Consider the following 23,202-nt stretch of genomic DNA (forward strand, 5'->3'; position numbering starts at 1 on the left):
TCTTACTGCTGCTATTGGTAAGCATTTGCCTAACAGCCCCAAATCTCTGTATCCTGACTTGCCATGGTTGTCATCTGAGACTGGAAAAGTGATTCCTTAGTGTTCAGCTTTAAGGCCAGGCCCTAGGCCCTCTCCATCTGCCCAAGATTGCTAGGCTTGGCCATTGTTCAAGAAAACCATGAGATGAAGGGCTGCTATATAACCAGTGTTTAGACACTTCTCCTTTCAGTAATGACTAAAAGCAAACTTTTTTCCCTACTCCTCTTTTTTTTCACTCCTTTGAACTCCTTTTTGTTGGAGTAGCATTTTCAATACCTTACATATTCTAAATTCTTACACAGTACAAGTTCACAGAACACGTATATCCTAGTTAGAATTACTCATCAACTAGTTTGAAGCAATCAATTTATTGATGACAGAATCAAAGCTTGGAGAGAGAAACTTGTGGAACATCATACAAGTAGTTAACAGAAACAGGAATTTCATTTCAGTCAAAGCTCAGTGCTTGAACCATATTAGTACGGAGCTTAAGACGTGAAAAAAAGGAAACAGCGCAAAAGCCTCATATTGTTTTTTAAATGTGAAAGCTGCAGAGATAATATAAAGAATTTCTTAGTATTAACCACTAGACTCTACAGAATGAATAGCTCTGTATTTTAAATGTCATTTTATTTGCCATTTCCATTTCCAGTATTCCAGAAAAAGTGGCAAATAGCTCAAAATCTCACAAAACACTTCATTAAGGGTTCTCAGAAGCTCTCAAGATAGTAAAACTTCAGCCTGTAAACACTTCTTTTTTAACGCATCTTGAGGGAAAAAATATTCTAGGCTCTTTGTTATTTGCATACATTTTTCTTAATAGCTTGTACTCATTTCTAAACATGTAGAAAATACAGAAAAATACAGCATAAACATTAAATATAAGTTACCTGCTATTCTGCTAGAAACAACTATCCTTATTATTTTATTTATACTGTCTTTATCACTTGCAAATACACATGTATGTATTTGCATTAACATGTATGTGTGTATATATGATTTCTTTGCAAACTTGGTACCATATTACACGTTGCATTTTAATCTGTAATTTGCCAATAGTTGTCATACAAGATCATCTTTCATACAATTAAAGATATCTAGAAATGACTTTCAGCTGTTAAAGTGGCCATTGTTTTAGTCTGCTTAGCACCTCATCCTACCACTACTTCTTTCTTTCTAGAAAAGACTCTGTCTAAGCCAGTCATACTGACCCATTCCTGGACATAGTGATGGTTCAGTAACGGACAGGGGACCCATACCAGACAATCAAGAATCATTCTCCATGATTTTTCTAACTTCAGCAGACAAGGAGTATCTCTCTCCTGTGGGTCACCAGCCTACAAGGATGTGAGCCTAAGGATGCCTAGGGTCATCAGTTCAGCTTCTTAGACACAGCCTGGGAAAATAAATAAAATATATACAAAAAGAATGCAGATGTGGGACAAAGAGTTTTGATAGTGTTTAAACTTCTAGATCCAGGTATCCCTGAGACCAGCATCATCTTTACCCTTCCTGCAGTTTCCTTCAGTGAAGCAATGAATTTGCCTTTTGTCTAAACTAACTTGATTTATGTTACCTGCAACTAAAAAGTTCTACCAAACACAGAATCATAATATCTGTGGCTAAATCTTAATTCATTTAACCATTATCTTTTAAATATTATTAATCCATTGTCTAATTTTTTACCCACCATAAAAAATCAATAGTTACTTATTTCTTTTCCCTATTTTTTCCCAGTGTCCTTTTTTTAAACCATTATAAATGAGATAGCAGTGAACACTCTCATACACGAATCCTAAATAAGTTCTCTAAAAATATTTCCCAAGAATAGACTCATAGAGGTAAAATTACAGGGTCAGAGCATGGAAACACTTTAAGACTCTTAACATGCATGCATGCCAAGTCACTTCAGTCATGCCCAATTCTTTGCAATCCCATGGAATGTAGCCTGCCAGGCTCCTCTGTCCCTGGACAGGCAAGAAGACTGGAGTGGGTGGCCATGCTCTCTTCTACGGGATATTCCCGACCCAGGGATCAAACCCATGTCTCCTGCAGTTCCTGCGTTGTAGGTGGATTCTTTACCACCCAGCCACCAGGGAAGCTCAAGACTCTGAACACATCTTGCTAAATTGTTTTGGGGAATGATTTTATTAACTTGTGTTTCTATCAACAATATCCTGTGTTCATTTCATTATACCTTTATCAACACTGATTTTCATTTTTTAAAATTCTGCTAATGTGAGAAGCATAAAACCTATCATTTTATAATTCCTAGATGACTGAAAAGCTGAATGCTTAAAAATGGGTATTGGAGTTTCATCTTCTACAAACTGTTCACAATCTTTTACTCATTTGTTTGTTGGTATTTGAGTATTCGCTGTTCCCTCAGACAAAGAAACTCTTGCCCCAAATATGTGCTGGGTTTCCTCACCTCTTTCAAGTTTTCTCAAATGTTACTTTCTCGTGAGATTTTCCCGACCAGGTAATTTCAAACTGCAGCAACTACAACTCCCCAGCACTTCCTAACCTGCTTCTATGATTTATTTTCTCCATATCACTTATCTCTAATCTAACATTGCTTTCTGTATTCTGTTCATACTCCCTCTCTCAGGCTCTCTGTCTCCTCTCTCTCTGTCTCTGTCTCTCTCTCTCTCTCTGTGCACTAGAATGTAAGTTCTACCGTAGAGGGACTGGCTTATGTATCCCTAGCATTTGAATAATATTTGGCACATACAATAAAAATCTAAAAATAGATGTTAAATGATTGAAATAATCTATCTGTATTATATATAAAGACACTGACTCTTGTCACATTTGTGGCAAATATCTTCCCCAGTTGATTCAGTTCAGTTCAGTTCAGTTGCTCAGTCGTGTCTGACTCTTTGTGACCCCATGAGCTGCAGCACACCAGGCCTCCCTGTCCATCACCAACTCCCGGAGTTCACCCAAACATATGTCCATCGAGTCAATGATGCCATCCAACCATCTCATCCTCTGTTGTCCCCTTCTCCTCCTGCCCTCAATCTTTCCTAGCATCAGGGTCTTCTCAGATGAGTCAGTGCTATGTAACAGGTGGCCAAAGTATTGGAGTTTCAGCTTCAACATCAGTCCTTCCAATGAACACCCAGGACTGATCTCCTTTAGGATGAACTGGCAGGATCTCCTTGCAGTCCAAGGGACTCTCAACAGTCTTCTCCAACACCACTGTTCAAAAGCATCAATTCTTCGGTGCTCAGCTTTTTTTATAGCCCAACTCTCACATCCATACATGACCACTGGAAAAACCATAGCCTTGACTAGACAGACTTTTGTTGACAATGCCTCTGCTTTTGAATATGCTGTCTAAGTTGGTCATAACTTTCCTTCCAAGAAGTAAGAGTCTTTTAATTTCATGGCTGCAATCACCATCTGCAGTGATTTTGGAGCCCAAAAAAATAAAGTCTGACACTATTTCCACATCTATTTGCCATGAAGTGATGACACTGGATGCCATGATCTTAGTTTTCTGAATGCTGAGCTTTAGGCCAATTTTTTCACTCTCCTCTTTCACTTTCATCAAGAGGCTCTTTAGTTCTTCACTTTCTGCCATGAGGGTGGTGTCATCTGCATATCTGAGGTTATTCTCCTGGCAATCGTGATTCCAGCTTGTGCTTCCTCCAGCCCAGTGTTTCTCATGACATACTATGCATATAAGTTAAATAAGCAGGGTGACAATATATAACCTTGATGTACTCCTTTCCCAATTCTGAACCAGTCCATTGTTCCATGTCCAGTTCGGACTACTGCTTCTTGACTTATACAGCATACAGGCTTCTCAGGAGACAGGTAAGGTGGTCTAGTATTACCATTTCTTTAAGAATTTTCCACAGTTTGTTGTGATCCATACAGTCCAAGGCTCTAGTGTAGTCAGTGAAGCAGAAGTAGATGTTTTTCTGGAATTCCCTTGCTTTCTCTATGATCCAATGGATGTTGGCATCTGTACATCTGGAAGTTCTAGGTTCACTTACTGCTAAAGCCTAGCTTGAAGGATTTTGAGCATAATTTTGCTAGCATGTGAAATTAGTTAATTGTATGGTAGTTTGAACACTCTTGGGCATTGCCCTTCTTTGGGATTGGAATGAAAACAAGTTTTCCAGTCTTGCGGCCATTGCTGAGCTTTCCAAATTTGCTGGCATACTGAGTGCAGCACTTTCACAGCCTCATCTTTTAGGATTTGAAAAAGCTCAGCTGGAATCTCTGAGCCACCAGGGAAGCCCTGGAATTCTATCACCTCCACTAGCTTTGTTCGTAGTAATGCTTCCTAAGGCCTACTTGACTTCACAGTCCAGGATGTCTGAGAATATCCTTCCAAAAACCTAGAACAGCTGGATTTACCTAGTTTCTACACTGTATTTGTGGTTTATTTTATGATTTTGTTTATGATTACTCCTTGTAGCAAGAAAGCTAAAAAACTCCCAGGAACTTCAGAAAGCAAAACTTACCTAGAGGTGCTATGTTGATAACATACCCATCACCCAAGTACAGTGCCCAATGTTGATAACAAGGACGAAACACTTCAATCAAATCCCCTGGCTGAGGATTGCCAGGATAGCTCAAACTAAAGCAATCATTAAATGCCATCTGCAATGACAGACACCAAGATCTAGCTGATATGACTTGCCAAAAGAAAATCAGTTCAAGGCTTCTATAGAAATATAACAATACAGACTTTATTGCGATTGCATTCCTTAGTAAATATTTAGACTCACACCACTGTCCTTTCAATGATTCCAACACAGAATTATGTGTGCACAAACAGGCAAGTGGAGAAAGAATTTGTCTGCTATTGCTTAATTTTCTATAGCAATGCTTCTCATACTGAGTAACCCCAGGCCTCCTTTGTTATAATAAGCATTTCATAATTATCTCTTTAAATCCAGAAATTCATGGATAAGGTAATTTACCTATACACAATATTTCAAAAATTAATATGATGTCCTATTTGGAATAGAAAGCAGAAATAAATTTGTAATAATATTTGTTTTACTGTGTAAATGCTCAGTTCATGAATACCCAAAAATATAATAAAGCACTTATAATAAACATAAGTCAGGGTTTAGAAGTAGAAGATCAGAGTCTTTCAGCCTTTCATATAGCTACATAGTAAAATAAAAAAGAAGAGGTTTGGGTAGACACTAACATTCCGTGCAAAAAAAAAAAGCAAAAACCTTGAATTGCAAAACTTACTCTGTGTTTTAAGCAGACACAAGTTCCAGGCTCAGATGAGTGTCCAGTCCGATATCCAGGCATATGGTAAGACACAGGACCTTTCTTCCTTGTGCCGAACTGTGCTGTGCAGACTTAGGCACACTTGCCTCCGCCTGAAACCATATACAATTCCCTGTGTCACTGTCCTTTGAAGTAAAAGTCTTTTGCTTTATCTGAGTCTCCCAGACCTCCCCTGAGTCTCAAGAGGCTGGCTCAAGAGTTAATGATTAGGTGTACGGCATAAACCAACACAACACTGTAAGGCAACTATCCTCCAGCTAAAACTAAATTTAAAATAAGTAAAGAAGTAGTTGGCACATAACAAGTAGTATATATGTCTCAACTGTCTCAATTAAATAGCTAATCTTTGGGACATTCCCCACAAATACTTTTTTGTTATAATTTCTATTCAAAGAAAGAGTTAATGAATGTAAAAGAAGAGTTAATGATTAGGAAATGTGAAAAGGTAGAAAAAAGGAATAGCTGTTGAGTGGGGAAACTGGTAACAATTTAGACTATAAATCAGCCACATGGTAGTCACCAAACTCCTAGTTCCCTGAAAGATACAGATAAAGATCTCACATTCCTAAATTGTTTTTACAGGTGAAAACTACTGACCTCAGGCATATAGACCCCCAAATGGTTGAAATCACAAGATTAATCATCTTTGAAACTTCACATGGATACCATCCAATATAAGAACTGACCATAAGCTGATCACACAGCCTGTGAACCCCTCCCTCATCTTGCCTTTAAACACCCTTCTCTGAAAGCCATTGGGGAGTTCAGATCTTTTCAGCATGAACTGCCCATTCTTCTTGCTCGGCACCATGCAATGAATGCTATACTTTCCTTCACCACAACCCAGTCTCAGGAGATTGACTTTGCTGCGTGTCAAGCGAAAAGACCCAAATCCAGGTTCAGCAACATACCCACTAAATATCAGCAAATGCTCCTTGTTACTGTGACAATCACAAACACCCTCCAGATTTCCACCACTCCTCAACTGCCCTGCTTACTGTCTGATTCTTCATTTTTGAATCCAGAACAGTGCAAAGTAGTTGAGGCAGAAAGGAGACAATTTTGAAGTTTGAGGGGTTCATCATATTAATGCATATGTCTGAAAATTCTCAGTTTGGTGATTTTTTTCCTTTGAAGACAGTATTTTTAAGAAAGAACATGTAAGTCTCTGATGGGTGATTTTTATGGAACATTACATTTCCTATGTATAGCATTGAAGCAGAATGACTCAGTAAAAGGAAGTTATGTACATTCATTGATAATCAAAAAGGGATTTCATGCTATATCCACGTTGAACATCTAACTGACAACAGAGTATTCCTCCGCATCTCTCACTCTAATGTAGATACTCATTTACAAAATAAACCCCAGTGCCAGAAAGGGAAACTTCCAAATCATCTAAATTATAATTATAATAGCACAGGCAAAGGACTTGGGAATACAGACTATTATTTCCCTGGCACGCAAAAAGTCTTTTTTACAACAATTAATATTGGGAGGGTGTTTTCTCAAGTATTTGTATGCCATCTGTTGAAAAGTTCAATCATCACCCTGTCACAGAAATGAGGCCAAATGCAAGCTGTCCATCTGTTGAAAAACAACTATTAAAACAACTTTATGGAAACCGTTAAGTCTAACCACCCTCTCAAATATGTTTGAGTCTTATTAAAATGGCAGTTCAAAATTTGGCCACATGGGCACTAAAAGGAAAAATAGATACTATACTATGATATAAACAAACACATTTCCCATGAATAGGAAGCAGCAAGCACACACAGCTGCCTGTTAGCATTCAGAGATCTATCCAAGCTTACAATAATAACCACCATTTGAACAGAAAGTACTTTGTAGTATAACATGTTTTTTTTTTCAAGTGCACTATCTCAATTAACCCTAATTAATTTTTTAAAAAATCTACCATGATTTGAGTTTATTATGTTATTATCCCATTTTACAGCTAATATGATAGTAGCAAATGCCAATTTCTGAAAAATACTCACTGAAATCGTTGAATTATAAAACATGGAGGGGAAAAAATAACTGGCCTATGTGTGAGAGATATGATTTCTTGTTTCAGGTCTTCTCCATGTTACTTCTGTCATGTTGGGACTTATATGCAAAATATAAAACTATGAAACATAAAGAAGAAAAACAGGAGGAAATCCTCAGGCTCCAGGGTAAACAAAGATTTCTTAGACTTGATACCAGAAGTGTGCGTATGTGTGCTCAGTCATGTCCAACTCTTTGCGACTCCATGGACTGCAGCCTGCCAGGCTCCCCTGTCCATGGGATTTCCCAGGCAGGAACACTGGAGACGGTTGCCATTTCCTTCTCTGGGGAATCTTCTCGACCCAGAGAGCGAGTCAGCGTCTCTTGTATCTCCTGCATTGGCAGGTGGATTCTTTAGCACTGGTCTACCTGGGAAACTGATACCAAAAGGACTATCCATAAAAGGGAAAACTGACAAATTTGATGTCCTCAAAATGTCAAACTTTTGCAACACAAAAGATCCTGCTAAAATGACAAAAAAGATAAGCTATGGAGCAGAAGAATATTTTTGAAAACCACATACCCAAGAAAGGACCAGTATCAAGAACATAAAAAGAACACTCAAAACTTAACAACTGAAAAGACTACAATCAGAATCTGAGCAAAAGACACAATGACACATTTTGTCAAAGAAGAGACACAGATGTCAAGCAAGCCACGTTACATCACTAGCAATTAGGGAAATTTGGATTAAAACCATGATAGTACTACTTACCTATCACAATAGCCAAAATAAAAAAACAAAAAAACTATGACCAGAGAAAATTCTGGCAGAGATGTAGAGTTACTGAATCATTCACTCAGTGCTGGTGAAAATATAAAATGTTGCAGTCACTCGACGCAGTCTAGAAATTCCTTTAAAAACGTAACTCATAACTACTGTGTGTGTGCGTAAGTTGCTTCAGTCATGTCCAACTCTTTGCAACCCCTTGGACTGTAGCCTGCCAGGTTCCTCTGTCCACGGGATTCTCCAGGCAAGAATACTAGAGTGGGTTGCCAAGTCCTCCCCCAGGGGATCTTCCTAACCCAGGGATGGGACCCATGTCTCCTGCACTGCAGGCAGATTCTGCAGGCTGAGTCACCAAGGAAGCACTTATTACTACCATATGATCCAGCACTTGCACTCCTACACATTTATTCCAGAGATTGAAGACATTAGACTTATATTTACTCAAAAACCTGTATAAAACCTATACAAAAACCTATTCTAGCATAATAGCCCCAAACTGGTAACATCCCAGATGATCTTCCATGGGTGAACAAGAAACAATTTGTGGCACATCCACAACATGGAACATTACTAAGGAATAAAAAGAACAAACTGCTGATAAAGGCAACAGCATAACCAGGATGAGTCTCCAGAGAACGGTGCTGAGCGAAAAAAGCCAATGACACAACTCGTTATATATATAATTCCATCTATATACAACATCCTTGACATGACCAAATTACAAAACTAGAGAATGAATAGTGGTGGCCAGGGGTTAACGAAATGGTACAAAGGAAGTGGGTGTGGCTATAAAAAGGCAACATATGAGAAGCTAGAGGTGGTGGAATACCTGCCTCTCCATGTGGTCCATGTCAATAACCTGTGATACTGCAGTGTGGTTTTGCAAGAAGTTGCCACTGGGAAAAAGCAGGCAATGGTACAAAGGATCTCTCTGCATTATTTCTTACAACTGCATGTGAATCTACAGTTACCTCAAAATAAAAATCTTTAACAGAAAAAGAAAATTCACTGTATTTTTTCCCACTGAGCATAGAAGAGGATAAATATGTGGAAATTATACTGAGACAGCTTTTAGCTGTATATGAGGAAAATTCTTCTTACAATGAAGGTGATCTAACAATGAAATGGAGGACCTCGTACAGATAGCAGTCCCTGTCACTGAAGATCTTTAAACACAGTCACAGTCAATAAAAAGAAGATTTCCATGGGAGGTGGAGAAGATGGTGGTAGGGTAAGGAGGCCTTCCAAGTTCTCTTTGATCTCCAGTGTTCGTCTCATTCTATTACCCAGTAACTGCAATCCTCAAACCAACTCCACAAAGTAGACATAATTATTTCCCCCATTTTAAAGATGAGGAAGCTGACATTTACCACAGCTGAGGGACTCATACAAAGTCACACAGTGGGAAAGGGCAGAGCCCACATCTGGACTTGGATTAGCCTATGCCTAGGCCAGGCTCTTCTCCATCCTTAACTGTTTGTCCCCATGTACACTGTATCTCCTCCCTTACTGACCTTTGAGACTGCGTGACATTTGTGACCTGACGATTACCATCACCTTTTTACAGATGAAGAAACAAGAGACTCATATGATTTAAGTGTCAGAACTAAAGTCACACAGATAGTGACAGAACTATAATTCAGTCCCAAGTCTCTTCTTTTTCCAGACTGCATGTTCCTTCCTTACATCACTGATTAACATCACTAACCAAAGGAACTGCTACAAAACAAAATTTCATCTTTCCCCTCTCCTCAAATATCCATCAGATAAAGAAGCTGCAAAAGCATACAGAATGTGTATTTCATAAAACAACATCGGAAGGTTTTAAACACTCATACATGGAACCAGTGAGTCATCGGAAGTGGAGCTTTAGGGAACCCCTGCTCTTCTGCAGGGGAGGTGTCAAGATCAGAAGGTTCTAGATGCATTTAGAAGGTTCCCAGACTCATACCTTAGAGAAATGTCTATAACTTGTCTGCTTGAATAATTTTATTTTCATGGCCATCCACCCATTTCATTCAAGCCCATGTATGTCATGTTGTGCTTCTGAAACACAATAATTCAGAACCAATTAAAGACACATTTTTAAGTCCTCTGCTGAAAGCTGTGTGTGTCACCTTTAAGGTAAAAATACTTCACTTTAACAGTTCATCTGCACAGAATTGTTTGACTAGCTTATAATAAAGAGTGACAAGAAAGTAAGTCCGTAATCTTTATGTAAGAAATTTCCTCTTTCAACTGCCAAAACAAGCTGCCCTGTTTATAGCTCCCTGTTGGTCCCCGGGGATACATCCAAAGAAATAACAGCCCCCTGCACAGAGAGGGACAGGCTGATTAACTGCTGCTCATGTCCATGGAAGCCACCTGTGCTACAAGAATACTAAGAGCACTTTTTCACAAACTACTCCCAAGGATGCTATCGGCAGTCTGAAACATGATCACAGGCTATCCTTACAGTCTAAAAGTCTCCCAATTCAATTTGGACCCTTTCCCACTCCAGCAGCACATTTCATCCATAGCCCTGCCACACTGAGATGGTTCCACAAATCTCCCTGTTCCCAGACTGGCTACTTTACAAACTCTCAGAGCTGCAAGGATCCTTGGTCCAACATCCTCTCCCTACAGCTGAGGGTTCCACGTCCCAGTCTGATGAAGCTTCCTCAGCCACTGCCCAGTCATTCCTTGCCTGGAACCCCTCCATGGATCCTCATGTTGAGTCTGCATCGCACCCCATCTGTAATCTTGGACTCCTTATTCATCCCTATGTTCTAAGCAAACCAGACCATTATTCCTCACTCTCACCTGGAGTTACTTTGCTAATAACGAAATTTCTACTTGGCATTTGCTGATCATTTCCAAATGACCCACTCTTAAAGGTCCAGATCAGATACCACCTCCTCCCCAGGGTCTTCCTCCACTCAGCCAGAACTGCCTGTGTGCTTCCAAATTACCACTGCTCCTTTCTCTAGCACCCACCATGTTTCCACCTGCATCACTTACTGGTGTCTAGGGAATTTCCTGCTCCATGGAGACGGCCGGGTCCTGTTCATCTCTACACCTTCAGTCTGCTGCAGAGCTTATCTGGCACAAATAACTGCCCAGAATGTTTAATAAATGAAGGAATGAGGATCCCAAACTCAGGGAGAAGAGAATGGCTGGGCTTTTCCAGCACCTAAATTATGTTAACAGTCCTGAATGGTGATATCACCATTGTTTGAGCCATTGCCTTCTCCAATGATAATAAAGGTTTATATTTTAACTCATTTCCATGAGGATCTGGTGCTGGAAAAGGCTGAAGGCAGGAGGGACAAGGGGACAACAGAGGATGAGATGGTCTGATGGCATCACCAATTCAATGGACATGAGTTTGAGCAAGCTCTGGGAGATGGTGAAGGACAGGGAAGCCTGGCATACATGGGGTTGCAAAGAGTCTGAGCGACTGAACAACAGCCACAGTGATAAACAACTCGCCTGCCAATGCAGGAGACATAAAGTGATGCGGGTTCCATCCCTGGGTCGGGAAGATCCCCTGAAGGAGGGCATGGCAACCCATTCCAGTGTTCTTGCCTGGAGAACCCCTTGGACAGAGGAGTCTGGCAGGCTCGAGTCCATAGTGCCGCAAAGAGTCGGATACAACTGAAGCGACTTACCACCCCCCTGCGCACCCCACGACCACCACCACCACCACCCCCACCTCACACACACACAAGGGATAGAGGCCTTGGTAAGCAAGACCAGGTATCCAGTCCCTATTCTGTCATTTGATAGCTGTGTGATTTGGGAAAGCGAGTCTCTCTTTCCCTGTGGCCTCTTAAAAAAAAAAAAAAAAAAAGATGTGGGAGAAATGACACGCTCTCCACTGGGTCTTGGGGCTCTCGCCTGACAATAGGTTCAGCAAGGCTGTCTCGGGCCTAGCAGTCTTCCCTCCCCACCCCTAAGACACCTCACTCTGACGCCGGCTTGGTGTCCCCTCCGGGGCAGCGGCGAGGGTCCTGGGGTCGCGCCGGCCTCACGGCTGCTGCCCCTCCCGCTAACGGCCGGGGCTCCACTCCATCTGGGGGGAGGGAGGTCAAGGCGGCAGTGGCCGTCCACCGGTAACCAGGGCGGCCTCCAGCGCCAACTCCACCCTGCCGCGCGGAGACTTCCCGGCGCCCCGGCGCTGCCGCGCTCGCACGCTCGCCGCTCCTGCCGCCCGCCCAGCCGGCCGGCCCCGCGCCGCCGCCGGAGTACCCTCCGCTCGCTCGGCCCCGACTGCGCACACGTCTCTGTCACCCCCGACGCCGCACTGCTGGAGACCCCGCAGAACACCTGCCCCCCGCCCCGACCCCGCACAGGCGCACACACAAACCCTACAGCCGAGGCGCAGCCCCAGCGCGGGAACGGACCCGCGCCCCGCCGCTGGGACGTCCCGGCTGGTCAAGGCGCGGAGGTTGTACAGTTAACTTGTCTTGTTGAGCCCAGAAATGTTGTAAGCATGAATACACACTGCATCCGCTCGAAGTGCGCCCCCTCCCAGCTCTATACAGACTCTCGGAGTCAGTAGAAAGGGTCCCGGTCCCTGTGCCCCAAGAGAGCACCTCAGTCTAAGCTAGGGGGTCGGGGGAGGGTAATGGGGAAAGGGGAAGGGAAGGGAGCAGTGACTTTAAAAAACCTTCCTCCTTCCCACCACACATACCTACATAACATGGTGTATTCTGTGAGCCCGATCCAGCGCCCAGGACTGTGGGGACACGCGTGGACCCCCCCCCCCCCCACTCTGGCCTTCTCCCTGTCGCCACCCTGCCCCCCAAGATCAACTTCAGAAGTGGGCGGAGTGGGGAACGGAGGAAGGAAGGGTGCACAGGTACCCGTCTCTTCCAGTGGGAAATTTACCTGGCTCCGGATGCGGCCTTCCTTAAAGACAAGGCTCTCCGAGGCAGCCAATTCCCCTCCCCCACATCCCTGCCCTGCCCCTAGCAAGGGTCTGCTTCTATTTGGAGGAGCAGAGCAGGTCTCTTATTCAGTGTGACCTGGGTGCACGTGACAGGGCAGCACCTATCTGACTCTCTTTCAGGCCATAGGCCAACAGAGGCCTCCAGGAATAAAGCCATGAGAGTTTAAAAATAAAGCTGGGCGTGAAGGGTATCCATTTTCTCCTTGCTAAAAAAGGGAGGCCAGGAAAACAAACCAGCTAAGTAAGGAAGGCCCACAGACTGCTAAGTGAACCTTCTGGAGCACAGCACAAGGACTTGCCTTTAAACAAGTCGTCCTAACCTAGATTTTACTCTGATATGAGTGGTCTCTCAGCTAAAAGAAAGGATTTTTCCCTACTGATTCAAAGGCTGAGCTAGCTCTCTAATTTTATGTTGTTTTGTCCCAGTGGAATAAGAACTACCTAAAGATGAACTACTAAATAAGAACTACCAAAGATGCAGCCGCCTTTATAACGGAACCAGGTTCTGTGGTGAAGGTTAAGGGTGAATCTGTAGGTTTTGAAATCGAGGTCTGGCTTTGACATCTTTGGAAATTAATCAGTAGACATTGAAAATACGTAGAATCTAGATATATTTATTGATAAAGTAGAAACTTGAACACTTGAGAGTGTAGCTTTATTTTCATGAGTTAATATTTTCCCTACATGTTCCCTATAGAGTGTACTTTTAGAGTTATACACAGAATTAGATATACCTTTCAGTGTTCTTTTAATATGTCAAAAAGAAATCCATAAACATGCATTTGCTTTATGTTCCCCAACTATTTCAATTGAGTCATCACCGAAGGCTGTGGTTCATGATTTTATGCAGGAGAGTTATTGTGAGCATTTATAAAGCCATCCTGCTTATGAGCTAAATTTATTATGTTTGCCAGGTTAATCTGTTTTCTCTAATCGTAAACTTAATCATCCGCTCTCCTCCCTGCATTATAGATTCATGAATGTGAACCAAGGAGGGTTGCTCAGTCAGAACAAAATGATGAATTATCTTTTCATTTTTGGGGGGTATTTGTGATTAAATGCATCATGATAGAATTAAAATGAAATAAATCTTGTAATTTTACTTCTAGATCCCTGCCAGGTATAGATAAAATGCATTCGGTTAAGAGTAAATTCAATTTGATGTCTGAATGGAATTTGTAGGAGAAACAGAGAAAGCTTTGTTATTCAAGAGAACTCTGAGTTCTCTCTTCCTTTCTACAGATTGAAGAGATACTTAATCACTCCTCAGTGGTACTCTATGGATGAACAGTACAGAATTAAAATTTCCATCCAGAAAGAATGAGGAATTAGCATAGGGTAGTAATAGCCAGTTTGCCTGAATCTAGAGTTGTAGTCCTGGGATGTCAAGGGCTGTACATGATATGTGATGGCACCAGGTGTTAGATTACAACCAAATAACTAATTCCCATTATTTTGGCTATTATATTAAGTGAAGCACCACATGGATGACACTTTAAGTTGCTGCCTAGTTAGGCTGAAAGGGTTGAAACATATTGAAATAACCATAATGGAGATACTTTTGCCATGTTTGTTGTAAAATGAATAAAATCCAGCAAAAGCTCAGTGTTAACAAGAATCATTATTTGCCTTTTTAACATATGGACTCTAAAATCAATTGGCAATGTGTGACGTTACTCCTCAAAAGAATTCTTGGTTTGGTTTGGTTTTTAATAGAAGAAGAGCTGATTTACAACATTGTGGTAATCTCTGCTGTGCAGCAAGGTAACTCAGTTGTACACATGTAGACATTCCTTTTTTTAGATCCTTTTCCATTATGGTTTATTACAGGATCTTGAATATAGTTTCCTGTGCTATACATTAGGACCTTGTTTATCTGGAAGAACCCTATATTTTTTAATGCATATTTTACAAGTAGCAAAGCACTTTCCTATTCTTTCTCTCATTTGAGCCTGACAGCACACCCATGATTCCTCAGGTTCTGGCAGTCACTCTGAGGCCTGAGACATGGAGTTCCTCACTCAGGGCCTCCCCCAGGAAGGGTCCAGATCAGGTCTCTTAGTCAAGAGCTCTTCCTCACAGCCTAGATGTCCACTGACAGATGAATGGATAAAGAAGTTATGGTACACCTATACAATGAAATATTACTCAGCCATAAAAAGGAAAGAATTTGAGTCAGTTGAACTGAGGTAGATGAACCTACAGCCTGTTATACGAAGTGAAGTAAGTTAGAAAGAGAAAGCAAACATCATATATTAACATATATACATGGAATCCAAAAAGATGGTACTCGTGAACCTGTTTGTAGGTCAGGAATAGAGATGCAGACATAGAGAATAGACTTGTGGGCACAGCAAGAGAAGCAGAGAATGGGATGAATTAAGAGAGTAGCAATGAGACATATACATTACCATATGCAAAACAGACAGCTAGTGGGAAGTTGCTGTATAACACAGAGCTCAACGTCATGCTCTGTGACAACCTAGGGAGGTGGGATAGGGGGCAGTGGGATGAAGGTTCAGAAGGGAGGAAATATATGTATACTTATGGCTGATTCACATTGTTATATAGCAGAAACCAATAAAACATTGTAAAGCAATTATCCTCCAATTAATAATGAATTTTAAAAAGAGCTCATCCTCTACCCAGACTCCCTTAGATATTAAAAGCAATGTCTTCCTTTTAGGTGAAAAAACTGCAAAAACAAAAGGCCTATACAAATACATGGTGAATGAGACTTCATTCAAAAATGGTGTTGTGATGATCTCATGACCTTAACTGAGATGCTTGCTGAAATGACGCAGAAGTTTTTGGCTACAAGAGCATAACAGGTGAGAGTGGAGACAAGCATATACTTCCAGTGCTGCCCCCAAAGTCAATGCTGCAAAAAATAAAAGCTTTTTTCTCTACTTGTCTATCCAGGCAACATGTCTGCTCAGATTGCATTTTGGTATGGAGTTCTTGAGCCTCTCATTCAATGGGTTTTTTACATTCTTGGTCAATATGGTTGGAACTAGAAATCTGTTTCCATACTGAGTCCTTATGCAGTGCATATCCAGGCTTTGTGATGTCTCTGCGACTCTGCTTCCCAATGGTTATGTGCATGTGAAATTACTCAGCTTGGTGTGTTAAGCTGAGCCAAGTATCTGAGGCAGTTAAGGGGACTGAATGATCGGAAAACAAGTGGAGAAAAGGAAGATTTAATGGAGCCCAGGTCAGAGGCACAGAAACCTATCAGCATGTGGCAAGGAAGGAAGAACAGGGGCATGCCTTCTACAGAGGAAGTTGCCTGTATTCTGCCCGGGAAAAGCACAGTGGAAAAGCTCTGGACAGTTAGTTAGGAGTCTCTAGTTCTAATCCCAGTTCTTCCACTTGCTAGCTGTGTGACACAGGGTATGTTCCTTAAACCTGAGCCTCAGTTATACACATAGGAAATGAGAAAAGAAATGACATAGCCTTCCATGTTCACAGATTTACAAAAAGATCTTTTAATTATACAAAAAAAAAAAAAAAAAACCCTGAATATAAGAAAGTGCATTCAAACAATGATTGGTCAATAAATGTGACACAGGGGTGTCCTTAAAACTGACACTTATATTTCACCCTAATCAGAAAGAGAAATGGCCAAATATCTACATAATATTCCTGCTCTTCCTTTCCTATTTGCTTTTTTCTGTTTCAATGTAGATCAAACTTATTTATTAATTGTAATATTTATATACTATAAATATCTGTCCCTTAAAAATGATACTAACAATGCAGTTAAGCCTTTAGTGTCTTTTATTAGTCTAATAAAGAAAAGCTCATCACTAAAAAGAGGCCACAAATGTAAATGATTTCAGGGACTTTGCCGTAAGGGGAAATCATACAAAGCATTTGGGAAAATGCAATTCTGACTCAGTCCTCTATAAAATGCTAAATTTCTGAACAAAATCTTAAAGCACAAATGTTTACAGGACTCTCGGTGACAAGAAAAACGGTAGTAAATGTGCCTTAGCACTAAAATTCCGGTATCCATGGAAACCTGTGAAGTTCTGTAGGTGCAGGCACATGGCCTGTGTATTTACTGAAGGTCTGAGGCAGTGATCGGCGGGTTACTATGTTGTGAAAAGCTGACAGATTCCGGGGAGCCGCTCAGCATAGCCCCCTGCTAAACATAATTACAGAGAAATTCAGAAATCTCAGTCATTACCAATAAAAAAGATGTTTACATATTTACATTTACTTATATCTCTCAGAATACAGGAAATTAAATCAGATTTTAATTCAGAAAAGTCTTGAGAAACCATCAGAATTTCCCTCTCCCCACATATTTGTAGCTACTTTAGAAACTATCTAGATTTTCCACGTGGTCATACTCAGATATTTCTCAAATGTTGGGAAAGGTCACAGTTTTTATCAAAATGATTATTCCTAGGACTTTAAATGTGTTCCTGGTCAGTGTGTATAATGGCTTTAAAGGCAATGACATAATAATATTGGAAAGAAAGAATTATCTACAGATTTCTGAAGTGTTTATTTAACCAGGGACCAGGAACCAAGATTCTAATAAAATAAGAAAACAATACTACTCATATCCATAGAGGCGTATTCTTACAGTGCTCAATTTTTTTTAAACCCATGTAGCATCTCATTTAGTACGTATCAACTTAGTGGATATTATTATCTCCATTTTCCCTTGAATTTGCAAGACCTGGATTTTTTTTCAAATATTGTTCTAGGTTTTATTGATTTAAAAATTATCTGTATTTTAGTTATGAAAGTGTTAGTCACTCAGTTGTCTGACTCCATAAAATGGAGTGACCCCATGAACTGTAGCCCACCAGGCTTCTCTGTCCATGAAATTCTGTAGACAAGATTACTGGAGTAGGTTGCCGTTCCCTTCTCCAGGGGATCTTCTAAACCCAGGGATCAAACTTGGGTCTCCTGCATTGCAGAGATTCTTTACTATTTGAGCCACCAGGGAAGCCCATACATTAAAACAGGTAAAATTATTAATGAGTTTTAAAAACACAAACTTACAGAAGTTTTCTAATAAAAACATTTCTTTTCATGTTCGGTTCTCTGAAGATATGTTGTTCGATATTCCAGCCATATTAGTGGCTCCTGGACACTTGAAATGTGGCTTGTGTCACATGTCAAAATGATAATAGCTGAATATATTCAGTTAAGTAAAATATGACCTTAATTTGACTTGTTTTTACTTTTTAAATATACTTACTAAATGCTCTAATGAAACTATCCAGAGCTTTCCAAAGAGGTCTATTTTTGGTCATTTCCAGCCTCACTCAGTCTCAGAATTGACTTGCCATATGTTTCATCAGAATAAGGAGATTAGAAGCACTGATTGTTTCCTTGAAAAAGAAATCCTTTCAACCATACTTTCCTTTCTTGGGCCAGTTTCTTTTTCACCCATATGATTCTCCATGGCAAAATCTCAGTAAGTGAATCTTACTTACTTACATCTCCTTTGTCGACGCTTCCAGGGAGGCAATGAGGCCTGTGCATATGCTATTCCCTTTTCCTGGAGCACTCCTTCTCACTCCCACCCCCAGTATCTGCTTGACTTATTCGCTCACTTCCTTTGGGTCTCTCAGATGTCACTTTATCCACCTATATACAATATCACTCCATCACTTCCCAGACCCCTTATCCTTCGTAACTGTTCACCATAACTCTCAACTCTAGTTGATGTATATTTATTATTGGTTGTCTTTCCTCCTATAAGCAGGGACATTGTTTATTTTGTACGTATGGACCCCTATCATAGTACAGTGCCTGGTGCATAATAAGCTTTCAACAGGTTTTGAGTGAATACTTCAGCAACTGAGTGACATCAACCCCTCGGTCAGTGTCCCTGAAATTCTCTTGGCCTTCTTGTTGCAAGATGGCTAAGCAGTTCCCATCATCATGTCCTTATATAACCACATAGAGAAGTAAGGAGCAGTGGGGAGAGAGCCTTTCCTCCTGCACTGCTCTCTTAACAGGAAGAAAACAGGGAGAAGATTCTTCTAGAATTTTCCAGCAGATTTCCCTTCATATTTTATTGACTAGAACTGGGTCAGGGGTTACTTCTCTTTGCAAAAGAGGCTGAGAAAGTATTTGGCCTTTCTAGGCTTTTAAAGAAGGACACAGGCAGGTGAGAATCCTATGACTAATGAAACCACCATGCTGATAAAATTATGTGCTCCCCATACTCCAGTTATATCACACAGCTGATTAGAGACTTAGTAAACCATAAGGCTTAGTAAACCAGAAGCACTCAGTAAGCGCTTTCACCCCGTAATGCCTGTTTCTTCCACCCTTCACTTCTTGAAAATGTAGCCATCTATATGATTTATCTTTCCAACTTAATCACAGCTTCATTAAATGAAAATATTTTCATATAATTATGTGGAAAAAATTACACATGTAATTCTGTTAGAGAAGGTTGGTAGAAGGGTATAACAAGGGAGAGAACTGAATTGCTAAATAAAGGAAAATGACCAAAGGGACAAGCCCAGAAGAGCTGAGAAAAGGTCTGCTGTGTCAGTGGTGGGAGTTGGGGAGTAAGGACAAAAGCCAGAAGCCATATTTTCCTACTTGATATCACATTCTTATTCATGATTTGCAAAAGAATAAGACCAGGTTTTTTTTTTTTTTTTTAAGACCAGGTTTTGATGTAACATTTGGACATATCTTTCTCTCTTTAAATAATTTACCAAAACTTGGTTCTTGGCAGGTTGATGCTATAACCCAGGACAGTGTCCTTCAAGTTCCAAGGGAATCTGGAAAAGACTCAGATTTTGATGCCAGATAAGCTCTCCTCTTCACGTCTTTTATGAGCAATCAGTGGTGTAATGTATCAACTAGAGAGTGAAGGCATAATTCAGGTCTCATATGTAGGGCAATAGATGAGAAAGCAATCTGTACAGAACACCAAGTGCGGAGGGAGAGGAAGCAAGGGAAGCCTTCTTATCTTTTCATCTCAAGCACTTTGCATCCCATGCATCTAGTTCTCTGGTGCAAAAGAAAATAATGGCTCTGAATCTCAGGGCCCTAGAATCAGGTCTGAAAATGTGGACCTGAAGATTACAGATGCTAACACTCCCGGACTTTCGAGTAAGTCCTGTATAATACGATCATAAGACACCATGTAACCCCACTGTTTTCTTTTGCAGCCTTTTAAAGAATAAGCAGAGGGGTTTGGGTTTTGTTTTGTTTTGTTTTGTTTTATGTTTTGTAATGATAGTTATGATGACATGTGACACAGGCATTTTGAGCTTTGTGATATTTGAATGCCTAGCCACTCGGATCTCTTTTTCAACAAAGCATGGATGGGAAACTGGTAAAATAAAATTAATAAAAAATGAGCACTAGCTGTGAAATCTTTTGTCAAATGTGACATCTGGGATGAGGACCCAGGCCTGTTGCCCCCTGGTTCACAGATAGTACATCTTATCAAATTGGCATGCTCTCCAGTCTATTAGAAAATTGCTTTCAGTTCTTTTTGTGGAATAATCAACAAAGAAAAGAAAAAGATACTGGATATTAAAGGTGAACACTTTGCCCTTGAGTTAACATGATTTCCATCAAATTCTAGTGCTTGCTGTTTATGAGCCTCTGGCCAGGCGGCACTCTGAAAGGTAAGAAAGACAGATTGCCTGGAGGTGGGCTCCAGCTCTGCCATGTGTAGCATTGTGATTGTGGCAGATTACTAAATTTCTCTGTTCCCAATTTTCCCAACTTTTATGAAGACCTATATTTTTAGATAAATGTGAGGATTAAACAAATTAATAAATAGTAAATACTTAGAAAGTGCTGTTTGCTAAGTTGCTTCAGTCGTGTCTGACTCTATGCAACCCTGTGACTGTAAACTACCAGACTCCTCTGTCCATGGGATTCCAGGCAAGAATACTTGAGTGGGTTGCCATGCCCTCTTCAATACTTAGAATAGCACCTGGCAAATGCTATGTAAATGTTAGCTATTATTGTCATTGTCCCTACCCAAAGTGGTCAGTGAGTAGACACTTGGAAGGATATAGTGGAGGCGGATTTTTGACCAAGTAGATTTAAGGACACAAGGAAAACATAAATATTTTGTTTCCAAATAAAAAAAGAATTGCAAAAGAAATTATAGCATGATATTTACTTCCATATGTCTTACTTACAAAAGACGTTGCCTTACGTAAAATGGATCACAGATGCCCATATATCTCTAGCTGGGACTATTCATAAAACTTGACTGCCTGGAAAATTATGCATATTCATGTGTATGTGTAAAATTAGACATAAAACAGTGACTTCAAGTCACTGAACTACCTGGAAAATTTATTCAGAAACCAATCATTCAACTCAGGAAAGGAAATTGTTGAAATCAATTTTTGGCTCAGGTGACCCTTTTCTTTTTGTTCTTCTCTGTCCACACTTATCTGATTGATTGCAGTAGGATCACAAAACCACCTGAGGTATCTTCTGGGCTGCCTGGGACAGCTTCCCTCCCAACTTTTTCTTTATTTAGCAGATTACTACTCTTAACTCTGCCCAGGGCAACCTAAGCAATGCTTCTTAAAGTTAAACTTTGAATAGTGATTCTATGTGGCTTATTGCTACAGGAAATGTCAAGAATCCTCAGACTACTGATTTTCAGTATCTGTCTTATCCTGCTAACGCTGTCCTTTTACAGGCCAGTACCTGGGATTTTGCACATAAACTACAGAGCTGTTATATCTGAAGCAAAATGACCTGCAATGGGCAGAGGGGCACAGACATTTGGAAATGCGGTGGATGTTTCCTGATGGGGCTGCCACAAAGGAGTCCCACCATGTCTGCCTGCGGGTCTTTTCAGTAGGTACCTCAGTTCAGTTCAGTTCAGTTCAGTTACTCAGCCATGCTCGACTCTTTGTAACCCCATGGACTGCAGCACACAAGGCCTCCCTGTCCATCACCAACTCCCAGAGTTTACTCAAACTCATGTCCATTGAGTCAGTGATACCATCCAGCCATCTTATCCTCTGTTGTCCCCTTTTCCTCCTGCCTTCAATCTTTCCCAGCATCAGGGTCTGTTCCAGTGAGTCAGTTCCTTGCATCAGGTGGCCAAAGTATTGCAGTTTCAGCTTCAGCATCAGTCCTTCCAATGAAAATTCAGGACTGTGGACTGGTTGGACCTCCTTGCAGTCCACAGAACACTCAAGAGTCTTATCCAACACTACAGTTCAAAGGCATCAATTCTTCTGCGCTCCGCTTTCTTTATAGTCCAACTCTCACTTCCATATGTGACTACTGGAAAAACCATAACTTTGACTAGATGGACCTTTGTTGGCAAAGTAATGTCTCTGCTTTTTAATATGCTGTAAGGTTGGTCATAATCTTTCTTCCAAGGAGCAAGCATCTTTTATTTTCATGGCTGCGATTACCATCTGCAGTGATTTTGGAGGCCCCCCGCCAAAAAACAAAGTCTCTCACTGTTTCTATTGTTTCTCCATCTATTTGCCAAGGAGTGATGGGACCGGATGCCATGATCTTTGTTTTTTGAATGTTGAGTCATAAGCCAGCTTTTTCACTCTCCTCTTTCACTTTCATGAAGAGGCTCTATAGTTCTTCTCTGCTTTCTGCCATAAGGGTGGTGTCATGTGTCTACCTGAGGTTATTGATATTTGTCCTGGCAATCTTGATTCCAGCTTGTGCTTCTTCCAGCCTGGCATTTTGCATGATGTACTCTGCATATAAGTTAAATAAGCAGGGTGGCAATATACAGTCTTGATGTACTCCTTTTCCTATTTGGAACCAGTCTGTTGTTCCATGTCCAGTTCTAACTCTTGCTTCCTGACCTGCACACAGATTTCTCAAGAGGCAGGTCAGGTGGTCTGGTATCCCCATCTCTTTCAGAATTTTCCCCAGTATGTTGTGGTCCACACAGTCAAAGACTTTGGCATAGTCAATAAAGCAGAAATAGATGTTTTTCTGGAACTCTCTTGCTTTTTTTTGATCCAACCCATGTTGGCAATTTGATCTCTGATTCCTCTGCCTTTTCTAAATCCAGCTTGAACATCTGGAAGTTCATAGTTCATGTACTGTTGAAGCCTGGCTTGGAGAATTTTGAGCATTACTTTGCTAGCGTGTGAGACAAGTGCAATTGTGCAGTAGTTTGAGCATTCTTTGGCATTGCCTTTCTTTGGGATTGGAATGAAAACTAACCTTTTCC

The 23,202-nt window shown here is 40.8% G+C and overlaps 1 protein-coding gene across 5 annotated transcripts in view; it reads right to left on the reverse strand.

Annotated features, from left to right (window-relative positions):
• HRASLS (HRAS like suppressor) overlaps window positions 1-13,102 on the reverse strand; it is a 54,499-nt gene extending 41,397 nt beyond the window's left edge. For 4 of the 5 annotated variants that reach the window (XR_001917917.1, XR_001917916.1, XM_018046595.1 and 1 more), the window contains exons 1-3: window positions 12,959-13,102; window positions 5,266-5,399; window positions 4,521-4,659 (exon numbers count right to left, since the gene is read on the reverse strand). Coding sequence is in view for 3 of the 5 variants with exons in the window: in XM_018046595.1 (XP_017902084.1) it covers window positions 4,521-4,659; window positions 5,266-5,328 (202 nt within the window). In the remaining 2 variants the exon portion in view is untranslated. The remainder of the gene's footprint in view (window positions 1-4,520; window positions 4,660-5,265; window positions 5,400-12,958) is intronic. The other variant, XM_005675113.3, reaches the window with a different exon arrangement.

Source organism: Capra hircus, chromosome 1 (assembly GCF_001704415.2).
Source record: "Capra hircus breed San Clemente chromosome 1, ASM170441v1, whole genome shotgun sequence".
In the NCBI taxonomy this organism is placed as follows: Eukaryota; Metazoa; Chordata; class Mammalia; order Artiodactyla; family Bovidae; genus Capra; species Capra hircus.